The sequence below is a fragment of the Penicillium samsonianum genome, assembly GCF_028829775.1.
Source record: "Penicillium samsonianum strain IBT 33392 chromosome Unknown utg000004l_segment0_segment0, whole genome shotgun sequence".
NCBI lineage: Eukaryota > Fungi > Ascomycota > Eurotiomycetes > Eurotiales > Aspergillaceae > Penicillium > Penicillium samsonianum.
The window spans coordinates 3,066,286-3,084,442 of record NW_026643262.1 but is presented as its reverse complement, the minus strand read 5'-3'; the positions used below and the strand labels follow the sequence as shown (position 1 = coordinate 3,084,442).

The 18,157-nt window shown below is 50.3% G+C and overlaps 9 protein-coding genes across 9 annotated transcripts; 4 read left to right on the top strand and 5 right to left on the bottom strand.

Annotated features, from left to right (window-relative positions):
* Window positions 1–22: 22 nt before the first annotated feature.
* Window positions 23–1,234, bottom strand: N7471_008079 (Sas10/Utp3/C1D family protein; the record flags this gene model as incomplete). Its single annotated transcript, XM_057280798.1, has 3 exons — window positions 23–778; window positions 834–1,000; window positions 1,054–1,234. The coding sequence occupies 3 exons, from the start codon at window positions 1,232–1,234 to the stop codon at window positions 410–412; spliced, it is 717 nt and encodes a 238-aa protein (XP_057135058.1). The 3' UTR covers window positions 23–409.
* A 338-nt stretch (window positions 1,235–1,572) lies between these two features.
* N7471_008078 (ketopantoate reductase family protein) lies at window positions 1,573–2,889 on the top strand (the record flags this gene model as incomplete). The annotated part of the gene is made up of 1 exon (XM_057280797.1): window positions 1,573–2,889. The coding sequence occupies one exon, from the start codon at window positions 1,573–1,575 to the stop codon at window positions 2,887–2,889; it is 1,317 nt and encodes a 438-aa protein (XP_057135057.1).
* Window positions 2,890–3,010: 121 nt separating this feature from the next.
* N7471_008077 (uncharacterized protein) lies at window positions 3,011–4,558 on the bottom strand (the record flags this gene model as incomplete). Its single annotated transcript, XM_057280796.1, has 5 exons — window positions 3,011–3,332; window positions 3,415–3,529; window positions 3,591–3,708; window positions 3,769–4,356; window positions 4,418–4,558. 5 exons carry the CDS (start codon window positions 4,556–4,558, stop codon window positions 3,011–3,013), a joined length of 1,284 nt encoding a protein of 427 aa, XP_057135056.1.
* A 387-nt stretch (window positions 4,559–4,945) lies between these two features.
* Window positions 4,946–5,873, top strand: coq4 (ubiquinone biosynthesis protein COQ4; the record flags this gene model as incomplete). The annotated part of the gene is made up of 2 exons (XM_057280795.1): window positions 4,946–5,153; window positions 5,224–5,873. The coding sequence occupies 2 exons, from the start codon at window positions 4,946–4,948 to the stop codon at window positions 5,871–5,873; spliced, it is 858 nt and encodes a 285-aa protein (XP_057135055.1).
* A 281-nt stretch (window positions 5,874–6,154) lies between these two features.
* On the bottom strand, window positions 6,155–6,796 carry N7471_008075 (DNA-binding protein; the record flags this gene model as incomplete). The annotated part of the gene is made up of 4 exons (XM_057280794.1): window positions 6,155–6,438; window positions 6,545–6,555; window positions 6,610–6,704; window positions 6,773–6,796. The coding sequence occupies 4 exons, from the start codon at window positions 6,794–6,796 to the stop codon at window positions 6,155–6,157; spliced, it is 414 nt and encodes a 137-aa protein (XP_057135054.1).
* Window positions 6,797–8,199: 1,403 nt separating this feature from the next.
* Window positions 8,200–10,376, top strand: N7471_008074 (guanine nucleotide exchange factor SEC2; the record flags this gene model as incomplete). Its single annotated transcript, XM_057280793.1, has 3 exons — window positions 8,200–8,207; window positions 8,260–8,878; window positions 8,934–10,376. The coding sequence occupies 3 exons, from the start codon at window positions 8,200–8,202 to the stop codon at window positions 10,374–10,376; spliced, it is 2,070 nt and encodes a 689-aa protein (XP_057135053.1).
* An 879-nt stretch (window positions 10,377–11,255) lies between these two features.
* Window positions 11,256–12,937, bottom strand: N7471_008073 (SURP domain-containing protein; the record flags this gene model as incomplete). The annotated part of the gene is made up of 2 exons (XM_057280792.1): window positions 11,256–12,170; window positions 12,266–12,937. The coding sequence occupies 2 exons, from the start codon at window positions 12,935–12,937 to the stop codon at window positions 11,256–11,258; spliced, it is 1,587 nt and encodes a 528-aa protein (XP_057135052.1).
* Window positions 12,938–13,590: 653 nt separating this feature from the next.
* pmt1 (protein mannosyltransferase 1) lies at window positions 13,591–16,626 on the top strand (the record flags this gene model as incomplete). The annotated part of the gene is made up of 4 exons (XM_057280791.1): window positions 13,591–13,850; window positions 13,925–14,498; window positions 14,558–16,021; window positions 16,111–16,626. The coding sequence occupies 4 exons, from the start codon at window positions 13,591–13,593 to the stop codon at window positions 16,624–16,626; spliced, it is 2,814 nt and encodes a 937-aa protein (XP_057135051.1).
* A 267-nt stretch (window positions 16,627–16,893) lies between these two features.
* Window positions 16,894–17,912, bottom strand: N7471_008071 (uncharacterized protein; the record flags this gene model as incomplete). Its single annotated transcript, XM_057280790.1, has 4 exons — window positions 16,894–17,145; window positions 17,273–17,474; window positions 17,665–17,708; window positions 17,772–17,912. 4 exons carry the CDS (start codon window positions 17,910–17,912, stop codon window positions 17,095–17,097), a joined length of 438 nt encoding a protein of 145 aa, XP_057135050.1. The 3' UTR covers window positions 16,894–17,094.
* Between the last annotated feature and the right edge of the window lie 245 nt (window positions 17,913–18,157).

Below are 18,157 nucleotides of genomic sequence, written 5' to 3'. Positions count from 1 at the left end.
TAAAAGCGATAGAATGGATGTGCGCAAATTATGTCATAGAAGGAGCAGTCGGTTTCATCTACTAGCTTGTGCATAGAGGGTATCGCGGAGCTTGTTGTAGCTCCCATTGCGGAAGGGTATCTTGATTCATAGAGACATCCAAGTCTCGTACATGGTACATAGAGAGCCACTCATTGTGGTCTCGAGATGGCCGAGACATCCATCTAAATGGAAGCTCATGGCCTGACAGGCTTGGCAAAGCGATGATTAGATTCGACAATGCATGTCGTGTCGACAGTCGACAGAGGTTCTGGTAATGATGACGCATAGTCAATGCTATGATTTGAGACAGCGCGGCAGTCCGTCCTTAGCATTCGAGGCGCAAGGCATTTCATACTTAGTTTCCCACCAAAATAGGGGAGCAATGCACTCATTCGGCCTTGCGGGCCTTTCGGGCCTCCTCCTTCTTCAGCCGTCGCTCCTTCTTCTCTTCTTTCAGTGTCGCCTTGCTAATTTTCCTCTCCTTCTTTGCCTTGCTGGATTCTGATTTGTGTTCTCCTTTGGATTTCTTTTTGCTATCATTCTCGGTCTTTCCGGGGTGATTTGTGTCAAGCTGGGGCTCTGCTGCTGTTGCAACATCCACACCCCCTTCAGAATCGTCATCGTCAGAGTCGTTATTTGATTGTGCTTTCGAGGCCTCAATGCTCTTGCGGGCGAGCATGGCTGCTTTGAGCTGAGCACGGGCTCGCTCTTTGGCCTGCTTTTCTGCCCGTTCCAAGTCATATTTATCATTGCCAGCCTGTGTAAATTTGGTCAGTAGCCATGGCAAGACAACAAAACAGGTCAACACTTACAAGGCCATGTTTGATGAATCTGCCCGCAGCTGCCTTATCAAGGGTCATGGAGCGTTCCTCGGGCTCAGTCTCCAGTACCTTGATCTTTTCAAAGTACTGCTTCACACGGGTCAGTTCCCGGAACACTGGGTGCTGCTTCGCATCCACGCCATGAAGCCGCAAATAAGCTGTCCAATTTCATTAGTATAAGTAAAGTTTGTCAGACTGCAGTGTGACGTACAGAAGATTAGTGATTCTAGTGTGTAGGTAATCAACACGTGAAGTTTCGCTTTGTCCATAACAGGCAATTTGCTGGAGCTTTTGAGGAGTGTACTGGCCAAAAGAGGCTCGAGCACACCCTCCAAGTCATCGACATTGTCATCCAGCTGCTCAAGCAGCGGTAGTAGGTCTGTTGGGTCCATGGTGGTGATATGTGGTGTAGATGAGAAATTGCTTGATCTAAGAAAAAAATAGGACGGTTCAACTGGGGCGGTAGGAGCGGGCGGTGTGGATTCTGGACCGATGATCATCTGCGCAACTGAGATCGCCGAGAACTTGCGCATATTCAACAATTGCTTGATTGTTGGAAAATAGGCCTTGGTGGACACACCAGTGGCCGGGCTCTTACCTATTCGACAATACCCATAACATAAAAATCGATACCTCACCAAACCCATCGCTCTGACCTTCTCCCTGTCGCCAAACACGTACTTGCAACTCAATCGGATATCCCGGGGAGCTTTTCCTCAATACCCTCAGAATGCAGTCGACATTTCGGCCCCGCTCTTTGTGGCGGACTGGCATTCTTGGTACATGTTTTCGGTCCCGGTTCCAGGTCTATGGTGGGCCAAACACACGATTTATCTCAACATGGAAGGAAGAGTTGCATGAGGTCAACCATGATACCAAAGCCGCTCTGTCAGGACGAGTGCATATCCTCGGAATGGGAAATCTAGGGTGCTTCTTTGCTCATTCTTTAGCCACGAGACGGTCACCGCCGCCAATCACAATATGCTTGCACAATGACTATCTCTATCAGGCCTTTGTTCGGAAAAGGGGACAAATTTCTGTCAGCACCCATGGCCTTGACGATATCAGAACGGGATTTGATGTTGAAACAGTGGACGAAGAAGGAAGATGGTATACAATGCCTCCGGTTGACAACCGGCCATCGCCGTTCAACTCACAGTCTCCGCCAGATAATGGTCCCATTGAGTGCCTGATTATTTGCACCAAGGCGCATCACACGGAGCTTGCCATTAAAGATATTAGTCACCGCCTGACCAAAGACTCGACCATTTGTCTTGTCCATAATGGCATGGGCGTACTCGACTCTATCAATCAAAATGTTTTCCCCGATCCCAACAATCGACCACATTACATCCAGACAGTCTTCAGCCATGGTCTGGGCAGGAACGACTCTTTCAAGATTTCGCATTTAGGAGTTGGGACCACAATCCTTAGCCCGGTTGGAGATCCCAGTATCCCTCCCACAACGCCGGAAGCTGACCATACGTGGGCGCCGTCCACAAAATATCTTCTGCGCCTCTTGACCCTCACTCCGCCCTTGGTCGCTGTGGCTGATACACCGGCGGGTCTATTACAATATCAACTTGAGAAATTGGCAGTGAACTGCGTCATCAATCCCCTGACTGCACTAAGCGACTGTTCCAATGGCGAACTCCTCTACTCGTTCAGTTTTACCCGTGTCATGAGGCTGCTACTCTTTGAGATCTCCGCTGTGATCTGTGCTCTTCCTGAACTGCAAGGTATCCCGGGCGTCGAAGATCGCTTCTCCCCAGAACGCCTGCGTCGTTTGGTCGTGAACATCGCGAGCAACACGGCCAAGAACCACAGTTCGATGCAGCAAGATATCAACCAGAGGAGATTGACAGAGATTGAATACTTTAACGGATGGATTGTGCGTCGCGGTGAAGAACTGGGTATCAAATGCGCACTCAACTACATGATCAAGCATTTGGTCGCTGCCAAAGCCGCTACCCATCGGAGCCGAGAAGCTGGCGCGATTCCCCTCGATCTCGACAATGTCATCTCTACAAATGAACCTCCCATTTAACAGCTCTGGATTACCTTCTAGTCTGTCGAATCATTACTCTACCTTGGCTCCTTGTCATATCTCTCTGTGTGTGAGCAGGTCAAAAGATTCAACAATGATCTAAATTCTTTGTGAAGAACCTCTATACAGAGACAGTTTTGGCCGCACGATCGCAGAGATCCTTGATCTGCCTCCACCGTCTCAGCAGCATCTCTGCTTTTGAACGATGTGCTTGAACTGTGGTGTTGAGTTCCATGGCCTTCTGCAGCGCCGTTATAGTTGCATCTGCCTCTGCGGCATATGTCAGAATCCACCTCTTGATGATGGCCTCAGATCGACTCTCGTCCAAGCCCTGTGATTGGCCTTCAAGAACATGGTTCCGCCAATCCTCCTCCTCCATATAACTCAAGCATGCAGCGACCTCTGTGCGGTAACAGGGTCCATGGGGAGTGACTTGGTAGTTACTAGCGCTGTGTCAGTGGAGAACTGTATATATCGCGTGGGAAATGCGCATTGTCATGTCAAATATCAAATCAAACCACATACCCATAATACTGATTCAACCACAACTCCTCTTGCTGCCCCGCGGAATGAATATCCCGAAAAATGATATCATCAAGATAGACCGAGTCTGCTTCATTCACATCAAGGAAGAAGCCATCTATAGAAAGAGAGACTAAGTCAGCACGTCGAAGGGAAGGAAATAACCAGCGCTTTCTCACATTCTGCTAGTAAAGTATCATTCGGATGACTGCCATAGTTCATGAACACTTCCTCGCCCTCCTCATAATCTTTCGTAGCGCGAAATTCATATGTAATCTCGTCAAATTTGACATTCCGCTGTTTCCATCTATGTGTTAGCTCGGTCAATATGACATGAAACTCAAACGAAGCACCTACAGCAACATCCGCATGATTGAAGTAATCAGCAAAAGGCACCAGCCCCATCGCATCATTAGGGTCTTCCGGCGTTTCCTGTCCCTCGCCAATCCAATAGAAGCTTCTCGTATTCACAATCAGCCAGTGGTATGAGAATGTCTCCCACTTGGTCTCTGGGAATGCAGAAATGACGTCCGTCCATGCTTTGTGCAAGCGCTGGACCTGCTGCGAAAGAATGTTCTGGTAATCTGCGCTGTATTTCCTCGTCTTTGGGCCGGGCTGTAGACTATTCCAGAGCCCTGAGATTGACGTGGGGAGAAGACTTGGTTGCTCCGAGTCAGTCAAATCATCTTTGCTGCTGGGCAACTGCGGTCCTCCCAGGGCGGTTGGCCACAGAATCGGCATGCTGTCTTCGAAGTCTTTTCGGCTGGGCCATGACTTGCGCCATACCTCGTATTTTGACAGTTCATCTGGTGTACCGTGCGTGAGATATGCCGCCAGAAGTGCGTGTACAGCAATGTCTTCTGGGAGTTTGTCGATAAAGGCGGAAGGGATATCTTCGACCCTGAGCATCAATTGTGTTGGCACTCTGAGGACAACTTCTCCTTTCTAGACAGGTACTCGGTGAGCAAATATACAAACGAGTATATATAGATTTGGGGATTCATACTTTGATGTTCCGGGTGGCCATCATTCCCAATCCACGTCCTTGGAACCGGGCTGGGGTCACTGAGTTGGTGTCTATGCCATTGGAGGTTGCCCATTCGGTGAAGGCCTCATGCTCTTCTCCGGGCCACCATTCTGGCTTCATATTGGCTTGGTTTTGTCCTTCTTGGCAGACTTTGAGATGCTTGCTTCAGTAGTCAGCATATAGTACGAGCTAGGGATTGAGTTGGAGAGATATACATTTGTTAGAACACACCTTCAGAGGGGTCTGTTCTATTATATGCTATATTCTCAAACCAGCAAGCCTACAAGAGAATATTTAGTAGTCTCAATGGGCGTCGATGTGTGTCTGAAATTCACTCTACAATGTGGAGCAGATGGTTATCGGCGATAAACGGCGTTATCGCGAACTACGGCAGGGCACAACAGCCACTCGTGCTGTCCCTGCCGATCTGATAATCATACCACTTCTACTTTCACTTCAGCTTTCGTCCCAGACCATGCACAACTTCCTCTGGCTTTGGGATTCATGATGTCGGTACTTGGGAGGCGTGGAGCAATTGAGCTTCGAGCTTTGGCTGCCAGCCCAAATCTATCAGCTGCAAGCACTCTACGGCCCTTTTCCGTTCTAAACCGCCCACCACCAAACTACCCTGGCCATGTCCCATTGACTACTATCGAACGCGGGGCTCTTGCTATAGGCTCGGCAATTGGATCCCTTATCAACCCGAGAAGAGCGGGTGCGTGGATATAATTTCCTACAGAACCAGTATAGAATCTCGGACCACGATCTAACATGGTACTCTATAGATCTCATTGCGGCCTTGGGCGAAGCCACCGCGACCCCATTTTTCATATACCGACTACGCGATGCCATGCTCTCAGATCCAACGGGGCGCCGCATTCTCCGCGATCGTCCCCGCATCACCTCCGAAACCCTCAAAATGGCCCATCTCCGCACCCTCCCCGAGAATTCCGTCGGCCGGACATACGCCAAATGGCTAGATCGTGAGGGTGTATCCCCCGACACCCGAGATAACGTCCAATACATCGACAATGAAGAATGTGCATATGTCATGCAGCGATATCGCGAGTGCCATGACTTCTACCACGCAGTGACAGGTCTACCGATTTTCGTAGAGGGCGAGCTGGCTCTCAAGGCGCTGGAGTTCCTGAACACACTTCTGCCCATGACCGGGCTGAGTCTATTCGCCTTTGTGCGGATGAAGCCTGCTGAGAAAGAGCGCTTCCTCTCGTTACATCTCCCTTGGGCTCTTCGCAGTGGGCTGAGGAGTAAGGAGCTTATCAATGTTTATTGGGAGGAGGTGTTGGAGAAGGATGTGGACGAGCTTAGAGCTGAGCTGAATATTGAGCGTCCGCCGGATCTAAGGGAGATTCGGAAGATGATTCGGCAGCAGCAGAAGCGGGAAAAAGAGAGACAGCAGCAGGCTTCGAACTGAGCTGGATTGCGTCCTGTCGGAGCGATGGAACTCGAATATAGGGAGAGATGTATGATTATTGGATCGTTGTAAACCATATCACCGAAGCGCAGATGCGTACATGCGAGGCTAATTGCCCTAAATTCAACCCAGCTGCAAAATAGTGTAAAAGAAAGATGGACCATAACGCCTGGAGTAGATTTTCCCAGTGGGCCACGAGCGGATAGCAACAGAGGTATCCGGATGCAATAAAAAAAAAGGCCGTAGGCACAAGTAATCATAGTTCATATTTTATGCGACCCTTACAGGTCCAAGAGATCATCATCGTCATCCCACCCACCTTTGCGGCGAGAGATAACGATTTTGTGCTCCTCCTCCTCTTTGCGCTGGTTCTCCGCAACAGCCCCCAACAACTCCTTGAGCTGTGCTTCAGTGACCTTTGCCCGTAACTGTCCAGACTGGGCGAGCGTGATGAGGCGGTTCTCGATATCTGTCGCGCGCGATTCCTTAACGAGGCGGATACGGCCCAGGCGATCGGCAGCGTCGGGGTCGAGGATTTGTGTCAGGATCGAAGCGCGTTGTTCGGCTGGGATAAATCAAAGATGGGTTAGAAATACGGCAATATAATGACGTCGCTTGTAGTCCATCGGATGCGAATCAGTGGACTAAAAAAGTTGGATCTTGGGACTTACCCTCTGCTTGTCTGGTTGAGTTTATTAGCATACAGCATATTCTTGCGACTTATTCCAACACTTACCTTCTCTGCTGTGCCTGCTCGCCACCATCCTGCCCGGCTGGACCACCTCCACGTGGTCCTTGTTGCTGGAGTTGTGCGAGACGAGCTCGTCGGATCTGTTTCCTCTCTCTTAGTACCGGAGTCGAAGGATGCAGACCTCTCATGATATGGCTGTGAAACTAACCTCTTCTAGCTCTGCGTCGGCCATGGTGGATATTCAAATAGAGTGAGGGGATTGGATTGATCAAATGTTGAAGAGTCAAGGATTAATTCGGTGAACCCCACTTGGGCTCGCCTGAGTACGGAGGGGTCTCACGACCATACTTTATTCCGGGGTAGTTTTGGAACTACAGATATACAACGGTTTACTTAGGTGGAGTACATACATATGTAGTTTAAGTACTGGTAGAGGAATTGGAGAATTCAATTGTCATGGAAATATAATTGCTACTACATACATTCGACTACAATCTATATATTTTGTATGAAGTTACCATCACCCTCTACAGTGGACAATCAAAACTCTACAAAAAAATCCATAATATTAATAATACCAGATAGAGATAAAAATAGACAAAGATAGATATTGAATAGCCGATAATAAAACCGTTTAACACTATACCCAAGTAGTATTCTATGTTGAATGCCATTGCCTAGTGGAGGTTCGGAGTAAGCCTCGCATTCGTACGGAGTATCTGCGGGGGAATTACACGTGGAACTTCATGTTTCAAACTACACCTAACTGTCTGTACATATGTTCTATAAGATCAAATAGGGTCAATTTGGTGACTGCGTATGTCAATTTGTGGTTTAATTGGCTTGTTTCATGGCATAATACCTTATTATATTTGCGTGGTCACGCTATGCATGTTCTGCGTGATAAGCCTTAACATGTACTTTGTAGGCGCCTATCACATAGGCACTAAAAACACGGTAACTAGCTTGGGATCCATATTGCGCCTTGAGGGGCAAATCTCAAATTGAAAAGCAAATTACTTCGTATCGATAGCTTCAGGGTTAGCTCCAAATTAATCCCCGAGGGGCTATCAGAAGCGGCCGGGGTGTCCGTTCCGTCTCCGGGTGGCGATGCTGAATTTGTCCCCTCTCACATTGGCTTTTCCCTTCCAAAAGCCCATTTTCATATTTCATATTAAACTCTTCACCTTCTTACAAGTGCATAGCGCAGTCGATCTTTCAATAGTTCATCCGTGCCCCGGTTCATTTCCGGGTGACTAAGCCTCGATTCGTCCTCGCGCTTGCAACTCTGACTTCCTCGACACCTTCAACAGGCTGATATTTCCGATCAGACCTGTTTGTGGCGATTCAATCCTTCTCTTCACTTTCAGCGCATTCATTTCTGTTGTGTATTCGGCCATCCAACTCTCTCCGCTCCTAAATCCGGATTCCGCTATCTTTCAGCCTATTACGTACCCCGTGGACCTACTCGACCGCACGCGCGACCTTTCTATTCTAAGACCTGTCGCTTTGTTGTGAATGGCGTGGGTAGCAACGTATCTACCGGAGGTTTTCTGGACGTGATCTTGATCTTGATCTGGCTACGAGCGAACCCTCTCTTGCCTTACACCCCGAACGCCTTCTACGTCACTCACTATGGCCGAGTAAGTATCCATCAAGATATCCTTTTTCGGACTTCAATTATTGACACTTTAGGTGGGGCAGTCTAATTGCCTTTCAGACCTCTCATCATAGCTTCTTCTCACCATCCAACATGATCCCGCGCAACGCCCACAAGAGGTCGCTCTCCTCTGAGCACCGGTCGTTATCTCCTGACCGCACGGTCATCAAAGCGAAGTCCACCACCAATCTCTCCGAAATCGCTTCTTCCAATGGAACACGAAACTCCGGATTTGATGAAAGCAGTTTCAGCACCCTGCAGGACCCGCGATTGATGGTCAGGTCGGAGGTCTCACATTCGACATCATCGTCTCAACACCCCGATTTGAGTAACGAAGTAGCAGCATTGTCTGTGAAATTAATTCAGGCCATAAACAACCAAACAAACCTCGATGATAGCCTGGTTGCTACCCGCCAAGAGCTAGAACTAGCTCAGGGCAAGATTCAAGCTCTGGAGTTCCAGAATGAGAAGTATCGGCGAGACATTGATAACAAAGTCTATATCAAAAAGGTCGATTCTGATCGCGAAATTTCGCAATTACGGGCTGCTTTAGCGGAAGAAACAACCCAGCGTCTCGCTGCTGAACAGGGCAGGAAGAATATTGAACAAGAAGTGGAAACTCTTACGGCGGCTCTTTTTGAAGAAGCTAATAAGGTTGGTAATTTCCTTCAACATATGCATTTAAAACTAAATTCTAACGCTACTTTAGATGGTGGCTGCGGCTAAGATCGAACGGGAGGCGGTGGAGAAGAAGAATGAGCAGTTGCGTGCACAAGTTAAAGACACCGAGTTACTTCTAGCATCGCACCAGGACCAGCTTGCCGAGCTCAAGTCTGTCATGCAAGCGATGAACCTGCACAAAGATGACGCGGAAGGCCGTACCACTACTACATCATCCTCGGATGAGATATCACAAGCGCAAGGTTCTAGTAACCAAGAGACCGAGCTTGAACCCGTTCCTATATTGATTGGCAACCCCGAGGAGTTCACTCCGGGCTCTTCCTCCTGCTTCCCGCAGCATCTCCGCATGGTATGCCGGACGGATTTGCAGGCTTATGAGGATTTCCGCGATCTGCTTGTACTCTCTCGGAGCTCCAAACCGCCTAGTCGTGCTGCTAGTGGGTCATATGGAGGACTGAACGTGATGGGTTTGGCAAGCTTTGCTAGTGGAGGATCTCCGTCGTCGACCTCATCACCCACCAAAGCGTTTGCCCATTCCCCCAATGGCAGCATGTCTTCCACAACGGGATCAAATTTTTCTTTGAAGGAAACTCGCTTCTACAAGCGGGTGCTTATGGAGGATGTCGAACCTACATTGAGACTAGATCTAGCGCCGGGGATCTCATGGTTGACCCGGCGTACCGTTCTAAGTGGTATCTGCGAAGGCAGTCTTGTCGTGGAGCCAATGCCCTCCTCAACCAAGAAATTCGAATTTCCCTGCTCTGTCTGTGGTGAACGCAGACCCGGCACGCCTAATGAGAGAACCCATCGTTTCCGAACGTCAGATAGCGAGTCCGCTCAAAGGTACTCACTTTGTGTTCTCTGCTTAGAAAGAGTGCGCTCGTGTTGCGAGTTCACTGGTTACCTGCGTCTCATCCTTGATGGACATCTTCGGGCTGGCGATACCGAAGAAGAAAAGGAAATCTGGGATGAGACTATCCGCCTCAGAGAGAGGATGTTCTGGTCCCGTGTCGGAGGAGGCATCATGCCATTGTGCAATCGACCAAGCGAACCAGAGGCGGAGCCGGCCAGTACAGAGTCTAATACCGGCGGCGCCGACGAGGACGATGATGACCGCTATCTCTATCCTGTAGATGTTACTTATCTCGAGCCCAGGATAGAGAAAGTATCAGCGACGGATCTCCTCGCACCGGAAACACTATTCACAGAATCCGCTACTGAGCATATAAACCACCCTGATCTTCCTCGACCTCAAAGTTCTATCTATGACAGGGACGATGCTGCTTCCTTGAGTGACTCGGAACGCAAGCGAGTTTCTATCGATTCAGCAGCAAGCGTTTATGAAGAAGCTAGCGCTGACGTGGATGCCAATCCCACGGCACCTGTCCCCAATGAGCCATCGATCGTTCAGAGTCGAGAGACAGAGACAGACAAAGACATCGCCAAACCCAATGGTTTGAGCAACTCTTGACCTCGGTTGATCACAAACGATCAACACGAGTGATACGACTACACGGTTTACCCAGCATTTTATGATCCGCCTAATGTCTCCCCCCACCCTTTGGCATTGCATTCTTCAGTCACTTAATTCTCTTCTACTTCTTCCAGGTCGTTGATCCTGACCTGCCCTTTGGAATACTGCTTCTGCTTCTACATCTACCTCTACCTCTACCTTTAATAACCCACTGGGTTACACCTTGATGATGTTCCTCATTGGTTCTAGCTTTTTGGGTACCCCTCTCTTCACTTCCAGCGGCATGGCCTCTTGTATTACTATCAACCTTTTCACTTCCGACCATGTATACATAATAATGTGTTTTGTTTTTCCCTTGTCCCTTTTTCCCCCGCGGACATTTGGACCAGGTGTGGCATGATGGATCCTCACTGTTTCTGTTCTTCCCCCCCTTTTTTTTCTCCCTTCGTGCCCACCTTTGACTCGCGGCGATGCTGGTCTCGGGCCCCGTTGGTGGTGGAAGTATCGTGATAAACGATAGATGATTTTGAATCAAATTGCATACATAGACGACTCTTGGAATAATGTACTGTAGAAGATGCGAGTAACACATGCTAGTCACTAATGTCCAAAGGATCACACTACTTTTTATGCAATATAGACAGATTCAAGTGAAGATAGGATAGAAAGAAGCATAGACCAGACAAGATGTTTCGTGAGGTTAGAGTAAAAGAGGGCTATTGTACACAAATAGAAAAAAAGAAGCTCATCATCCAGATTTCATCCCTCCCAAACTCCACAAATGGCAGAAAACATACGTTCGAAATAAAAAAACCCGCGAAACCTCAATTTTGGAACGAGAACATCCCGTCTGAACTTCATCTCGATGGGGGGATATCATTTCTTGGCAAGCTGGTGAATATGTCGGAGCTGGTCTTCGATATTCATACTCTGGGGGTTGGGATGCTGCACACCAGCCGGGCCAGCATTCGGGTTTTGTGGGCCAGCCGCGCCATCGAGACCCATAGCCAGTCGCTTGCGGCGAGTTTCCTCCTCCGAGTCGAGGGGGGAAGGGTCGAAGACGTCGCTGCGCTGGCTTGCAAGACGCTTGAGGTTGTTGACCACGTCGACGGTGGAGAGGTTGGTGGTGGCACTGCGGGCTTCGGCCTTCGCACGCTGCTCTTTCCAGCGCGGGTCGAGCAGCTCGATACGGATGTGCTCGTCCAGCTCGTTGGAGGGCACTTTCTGGTTGCAGTAAGGGCAGATCGCCATCTGGGCTTGTTGCCGGCGGGCCTGGGCTCGGGGCACGTAGTCTGAGCGGATGCGCATTGGCTGTTGGCCTTGGGCTGCTGCCTGGGCGGCGGCCGCTTGGTCGCGTGCTTGGGTCCGCTCGCGGATGCGCTGGTCTTCCTCGGGGTTGGTATACTGGCCTGCTGGGTAGGGCGAGACTGCGGGTTGGGGGGCGTGCATGGGCATGGGTGCGGGGTGGACTGGGTAGGCGTTGTAGTAGACGGGTTCGTCGAGGCCGGTGGGCATCGCTTCCTCGATCCGTCGTGTGCTGAGGGAAAGTGCAGCTCTTTGCTCGAGGGAGGCGGACTGCAGGTCATTGGCGGAGGTCGGCGGTGGCAAGTCCGCGTGGTCGTCGTGCTCGGTGAACTCGACGGTTTCGACTACGACGAAGTCGTGCCAGTCGATCTGGGCGTACTCAATGCGCTCCTGTTCACTTTGCTCTTCCTTCTCTTGCTTTTGTTGCCGCTGGTATTTCACCCATTCTGCGCGCTGCTTAGCACGCTCCATGACGTGGAATTTGTTCTTTGCATTTTGTTCCAATTCAGCGATTCTTTTCGTGGATGCAGTTGCCTCGTCAATTCCCTCGGCGCGAAGCAAGATAGTGTGTATTGGTCGACCAATCGCGTGAAGAATTGGTAGAGACTATGTTGTGGCCGTAAGAAGTCGAATTGGAAATTTCTGGCCTCGCGCTGCGACAGCGCAGTCATGAATGACTTCCCCCGCTTCGCGACAAATAACGCCGTGAGCTTGACAACGTCCAAATCCTGTGCATTGATAATAGGCATGCGCGCTGAGAAGTGGAATGAGGACGGTTCGGGTGGCCCCTTGGGCTTTTCGGGCGCGGCGGCGGCGACAGTCTCGCCAGCTCGCCCTCCTGGTCCAGATACTCGGCCTGCTTTGTACTCGGCCGTATACCATTGGTAATAGGGCTCATAGGCATCCCCAGGGGTCAGGAATGAGAATTTGTAGTTGTTCTTTTCCTTCTGGCGAATGCGGTCTTCAAAAGTACCTTTATGGCGAACGACGTAGCTTGCTGTGGTCTCGATGGCTTTTCGGATATCCTTGGGAGGGAGAACCATGCCCTCTGGGGGCTTTAGAGTCCCCTCCGACTCCTCTGTGCGAGGTGTGTTTCCATTTGACGACTCCATGGTGGATTGGTGAGGATATGAAGAAATGGGGGTCTTGTTAGTAGGGACCACAGACGATGGATCTAGGACTTGCTGACTAGCTTCACTAGCCACAGTATATTTCACCGCCACAGACAGTGGCATTATGGTGGCGGTGTGCATTGTGGCGGTGTATTCCGTGCGCGGCCAATGTTCCTATCTCTCTGCATTTTTGTGCTTCTCCACTGAAATGCAGTCCAGAATAGGGAATGTTTACTTTCTTTTTCTCTTGGATATAGTCAATTGATTTCCAGATCATCTTATATACATATAGGTATCAAAAAGTATGGCATTTCAACTATAAATCTCACAACCGTAAAGGCCGTTACAATACTGGGGGGCTAAAAAACTAAGGGGCTCACATGTTGTCCTCCACAGCCGCCGTTGATCTGGCCTCAAGGCGGAACTGCACGCTTTCGTCCATCTGCGTTCAATCCAGTTCTTGATTTTCAACGTCCCTTTTCTTTCTTACTCTCTCTTCAACAGCCATTTTTCTTTAATCTCTTATTTTTTCCCTGTCATGGGGCCTTTTTCCTCATTGTTACACGATCATTAATTGGTGTGGTGCCTGAAGCCATTGAACGGTTGACAGCTTGAGGTCGAAACCAGCTTTCGACAGCGTCCACTCGTCCATTGAACCTTGAGAAACCTCTCATTAACGATTTTAAACTATAACTCAACTACACACAATTCTCCTATCTTTTCTCCTCGACATTCCGACTCCCGCGCCGTTCTCCTGAACCGCTGACGTCGTTTCACACCTGTATCGAAACAATATGGGCCAGAAATCGAAAGACACACTAGCCGTACGGCCGCAGAGCCGTGGTAGGCGCTCACCCAGCCGGTCGCCCAAACCCAAGAGCCGCAAGCCTTTGGCGGTGCCTCAGACGTATGCCTCGGATGGAGTGAAGAACAATGATATCTTCAAACTCCCCGGCTCGGACTATAAGCTTATTGTACTGGTGACTCTGATCGCCACGGCTGTTCGCCTATTCAGAATTTATCAGCCCACCAGCGTGGTCTTCGATGAAGTCCAGTACGTTCCGCACCAACCTTGTGTTATAGATCGAAATAAAAACAAACAGAGACTAATGATTTGCGCTTGAATAGCTTCGGTGGATTTGCTTCCAAATACATCAAGGGAAAATTCTTCATGGATGTGCACCCCCCGCTAGCTAAACTGCTGCTTACGCTGGCTGGCTGGCTTGCTGGTTTCGACGGAAACTTTGACTTCAAGGATATTGGAAAGGATTATTTGGAGCCCGGTGTGCCCTATGTGGCAATGCGCATGCTTCCAGCTATCCTAGGTGTTCTAACTGTCCCATTGATGTTCCTCACCCTCAAAGTTACCGGGTGCCGAACTTCGACTTCAGTCCTAGGTGCTGGTCTTGTTATCTTTGACAACGCTTTGGTCACTCAGTCCCGTCTGATTCTGCTCGACTCCCCGTTGATTTTCTTTACTGCCCTGACAGCTTTGGCCTTCAACTGCTTCACCAACCAACAAGAGCTGGGACCGGCCCATGCTTTCCGCGGCCCGTGGTGGTTCTGGCTGGTGTTTACCGGTCTTTCCCTTGGCGCAACCCTGAGCGTGAAGTGGGTTGGTCTCTTCACTATGGCTTGGGTTGGATCTCTCACGGTTCTCCAATTGTGGGTACTGTTGGGTGATGCTAAAAATGTCACACCGGTATGTGTTTCCGGATTCGGATCAAGCCGTGTTTTATGCTAACAGTAGGATTGTTACAGCGTCTGTGGCTCAAGCATTTCTTCTCCCGGGTCTTCTGCCTCATTTTTATTCCTCTAGGCTTCTACCTTGCCATGTTTGCCATTCACTTTACATGCTTGGTTAACCCCGGAGAAGGTGACGGCTTCATGTCATCTGAATTCCAGGCAACTTTGAACTCAAAGTCTATGCAAGATGTTCCCGCAGATGTCTCATTTGGATCCCGAGTCAGCTTCCGCCATCTGAACACGCAGGGCGGCTATCTGCACTCCCACCCTCACATGTACCCAACGGGTAGTAAGCAGCAGCAAATCACGCTCTACCCCCACAAGGATGAAAACAACGTGTTCCTTTTGGAGAACTCGACTCAGCCTCTAGGACCCTATGGAGAGGTCGAGGGCCCGTTCGCCTGGGATAATATGACTGCTCCTGGTTTCATTGAAGATGGTTCGATTATCAGACTTTACCACGCGATCACTCATCGAAGAATTCACTCGCACGATGAACGCCCTCCGGTGACCGAGGCCGACTGGCAGTATGAGGTTTCTGCCTACGGATATGAAGGCTTCCCTGGTGATGCCAACGACTTATGGAGGGTTGAGATTGTTAAGTCTATGTCCGAGACCCCGGAGTCAAAGAAGCGCCTGCGCACTATCCAGTCCAAGTTCAAGCTGGTGCACGTCATGACTGGCTGCGTCCTGTTTTCCCACAAGGTCAAGCTCCCGGACTGGGGATGGGAGCAGCAGGAAGTGACATGCGCAAAGGGCGGTACTCTTCCCAACAGCATTTGGTATATCGAGTCCAACCAGCACCCCGCTATGGCCCCAGACGCCGAGCGAGTCAACTACCGGAACCCTGGCTTCTTGGGCAAGTTCTGGGAATTGCAGAAGGTTATGTGGACCACGAACGCAGGTTTGGTTGAGTCCCATGCCTGGGATTCTCGTCCGCCCTCCTGGCCTACCCTCCTTCGTGGCATTAACTTCTGGGGCAAAGACAACCGCCAAATTTACCTTCTCGGAAACCCGCTTATTTGGTGGTCGACAACTCTGGCTATTGGAATCTATTTCGTTTTCAAGGCTCTCTCCATTGTTCGGTGGCAGCGAAGCTGTGGTGACTACAAGCACGCTACGTTCAAGCGCTTTGACTACGAGGTCGGCACCAGCGTTTTGGGCTGGTTCTTCCACTATTTCCCATTCTACCTCATGGCGCGCCAGCTCTTCTTGCACCACTATCTTCCCGCCCTTTACTTCGCCATTATGGTCCTCTGTCAAGAACTTGACTTCCTCACAAACCGCATCAAGAGCCTAGGGCTTGCGTCCAGGCCTGTGATTGGCAAGGCTCTGATGGCAATCTTCCTGGGTCTTAGCGTTGTTGTGTTCACTCTCTACGCCCCACTCGTATATGGCAACCCCTGGACTAGGGATGCCTGCAACCAGGTGAAGCTGCTCGGATCCTGGGATTTTGACTGTAACACCTTCCACAGCGACGTAAGTGTTCCGGAATGGAGACCTCCCCGACGAGGTTATTGAACGAATGGACGAGACCACGACTAACATGTATTTCCAAATGCCACTAGTTGAGCCAGTACATCACTCAATACGTGCCAAGCCTGCCGCCCGTGGCTGCCCCTACAACGGCAGCTCAGGCACCACCCCCGCCGCCACCAGTCCAGGCCCAAGAGCCTGCCCCTGCGCCTGCAGGCGAGCCTGTCCAAGAGTCAGACCCAGCGGCCGTCACCTCGCCCAAGATACAGGGCTCCATGGCGCGCGTTGAGTACCGCGACCAGAACGGCAAAGTTCTTGACGAGAACCTGGTGGCCTCGCTCCGAGCTGAAGGTAAAGTGAAGTTCGAGACTCGCTATGAGCCTGGTCAGCCCATGGAGAATGCCCACGATGTTCCCGTCGTCGATGGCCAGCTCGCGCCCCCGCACCCGGATGTGCAGGGCCAGAATCCTGAGACTGGCAGCGCGCCCGAGGACTCCGTGCCCCCCGAGAGCCCCGCGTCTGTGGCTGAGGGCAACGAGAGCTCCGTTGAGCAGTCAACCTCCATGGAGGCTAAGCCTGCCAGTGAGGGTAATGAGGCCACTAAATAGTGGTCGTGTGGAAGATAAAAGTGTAAGAGGAGAGACGGATTTTGCCATGTATAATGAGACTCCATAGAGTACTTGTCCATTTCTCTATTCCATTGTTAGCTTTTTTTTAGTGTTGCCATAATTGATACTGATATCCGCAGATTTTGTGCTATATATCATAATATTTAAGGTAGTTAGTTGGCGACTTTCAGTGCTTGTGCAACTGGTTTGTCAGGTATGGATCTAGATTGCCAATTCAACCTTGTAACCAAGCCAGCAGGATACGGATGTAACGCAAGAAAGAGACCTATTCCCAATTGACTCTTTATCTGAATACGGATACTATGCACAAATCTCTTGCTATACCAATGGCAAGTTCACGCAGCCCTCTCCTCTCCCCGGTCTTAGTGTACAGCAGCCGGCCGCAAGAAACGGCGGTTCGCTCCATTCGACTTCTTAAGGCACTTCTTATGGCTAATCAATAGCCGTTCAGTAGTCCCACTCCTCCTTGCCGTACTTGTTGAACTTCTCGTGGAGGTCCTGTTAGAAAGAAGCTAATGTCAGCATTCCCTACCAAAACAGCCAATGCGATCACAGATGACACTCTGAACAAGTTCTGGAGTGATCCCACGTATGGCATATAAAAAAAGGTCCAGCGAATTCATACCTCGGGCAGGGTGACATTGGGAACAATGACGGTGTTCATGGCGCTGGGAGCAGCGCGGAGGGGCTGGCTCTTGTCACCGTGGGGGTGGTACTGGTACTTGTAGACCTTGCCATCCGCGGACTCGCCGTGCCAGGGCATGGCACTCTCGCCAATGCGAACGTTGCTCTCAGAGTTAACGGAGGTAGGCTTGCGGCCGAAGTACCTATATTATTGCGAATACCGAATTGATTAGCGATCGTGGTGCTTGCTTTCTATGTATATGCTTGCGCCATTGAGAGTGGTGAGTAGATCGGGTAAAATCCCAAAGAAGTGCTGGTACGTCACAGTGGCGCGATTGGGGCGAAACATTTGGGCATGAGGCATTGTAGGGTGATTTCGGGAGAGATGCTCACCATCCGGCAATCAGGAAAGCACCAGACATGACACCGAGAAGGACCTAGAAGCACAGCAGTTAGAATGAAAGCTCGAGCGTGGTTCAATGGTTTCGTGGGATCCGTACATAGAGCTCGGGATCACGCTTGCCGGCCTTGTCGAAGTTGCCCTCCTCGACCTTGGAGGAGTTGAAGCGGCGCGGGGGAGCGCGGAGGAGAGACTGGCGGGTCAGAGCCCGGCGAGTAGCCAGAGCAGCAATTGAGGACATGGTTGCAGCAATTCGAGCGTGCGTTGGAAGGAGAATTCGTGGGCAGAGAACTGGAGACGGGGTAGTGGGAGAGAATCATGAACGTCGAATGATGTTGCCGGCATATCAGGTGATGCTGAGTCATCACCGGTTCAAGCAATCTGGGTCCTGACTTTCGAGCTTCCTGTTGGTTGATATTCTGTGGTTCGAATAATTCGACTTGCTGACGCATATACGATCATTCTGGTGTTGATTCTGTGATGTAA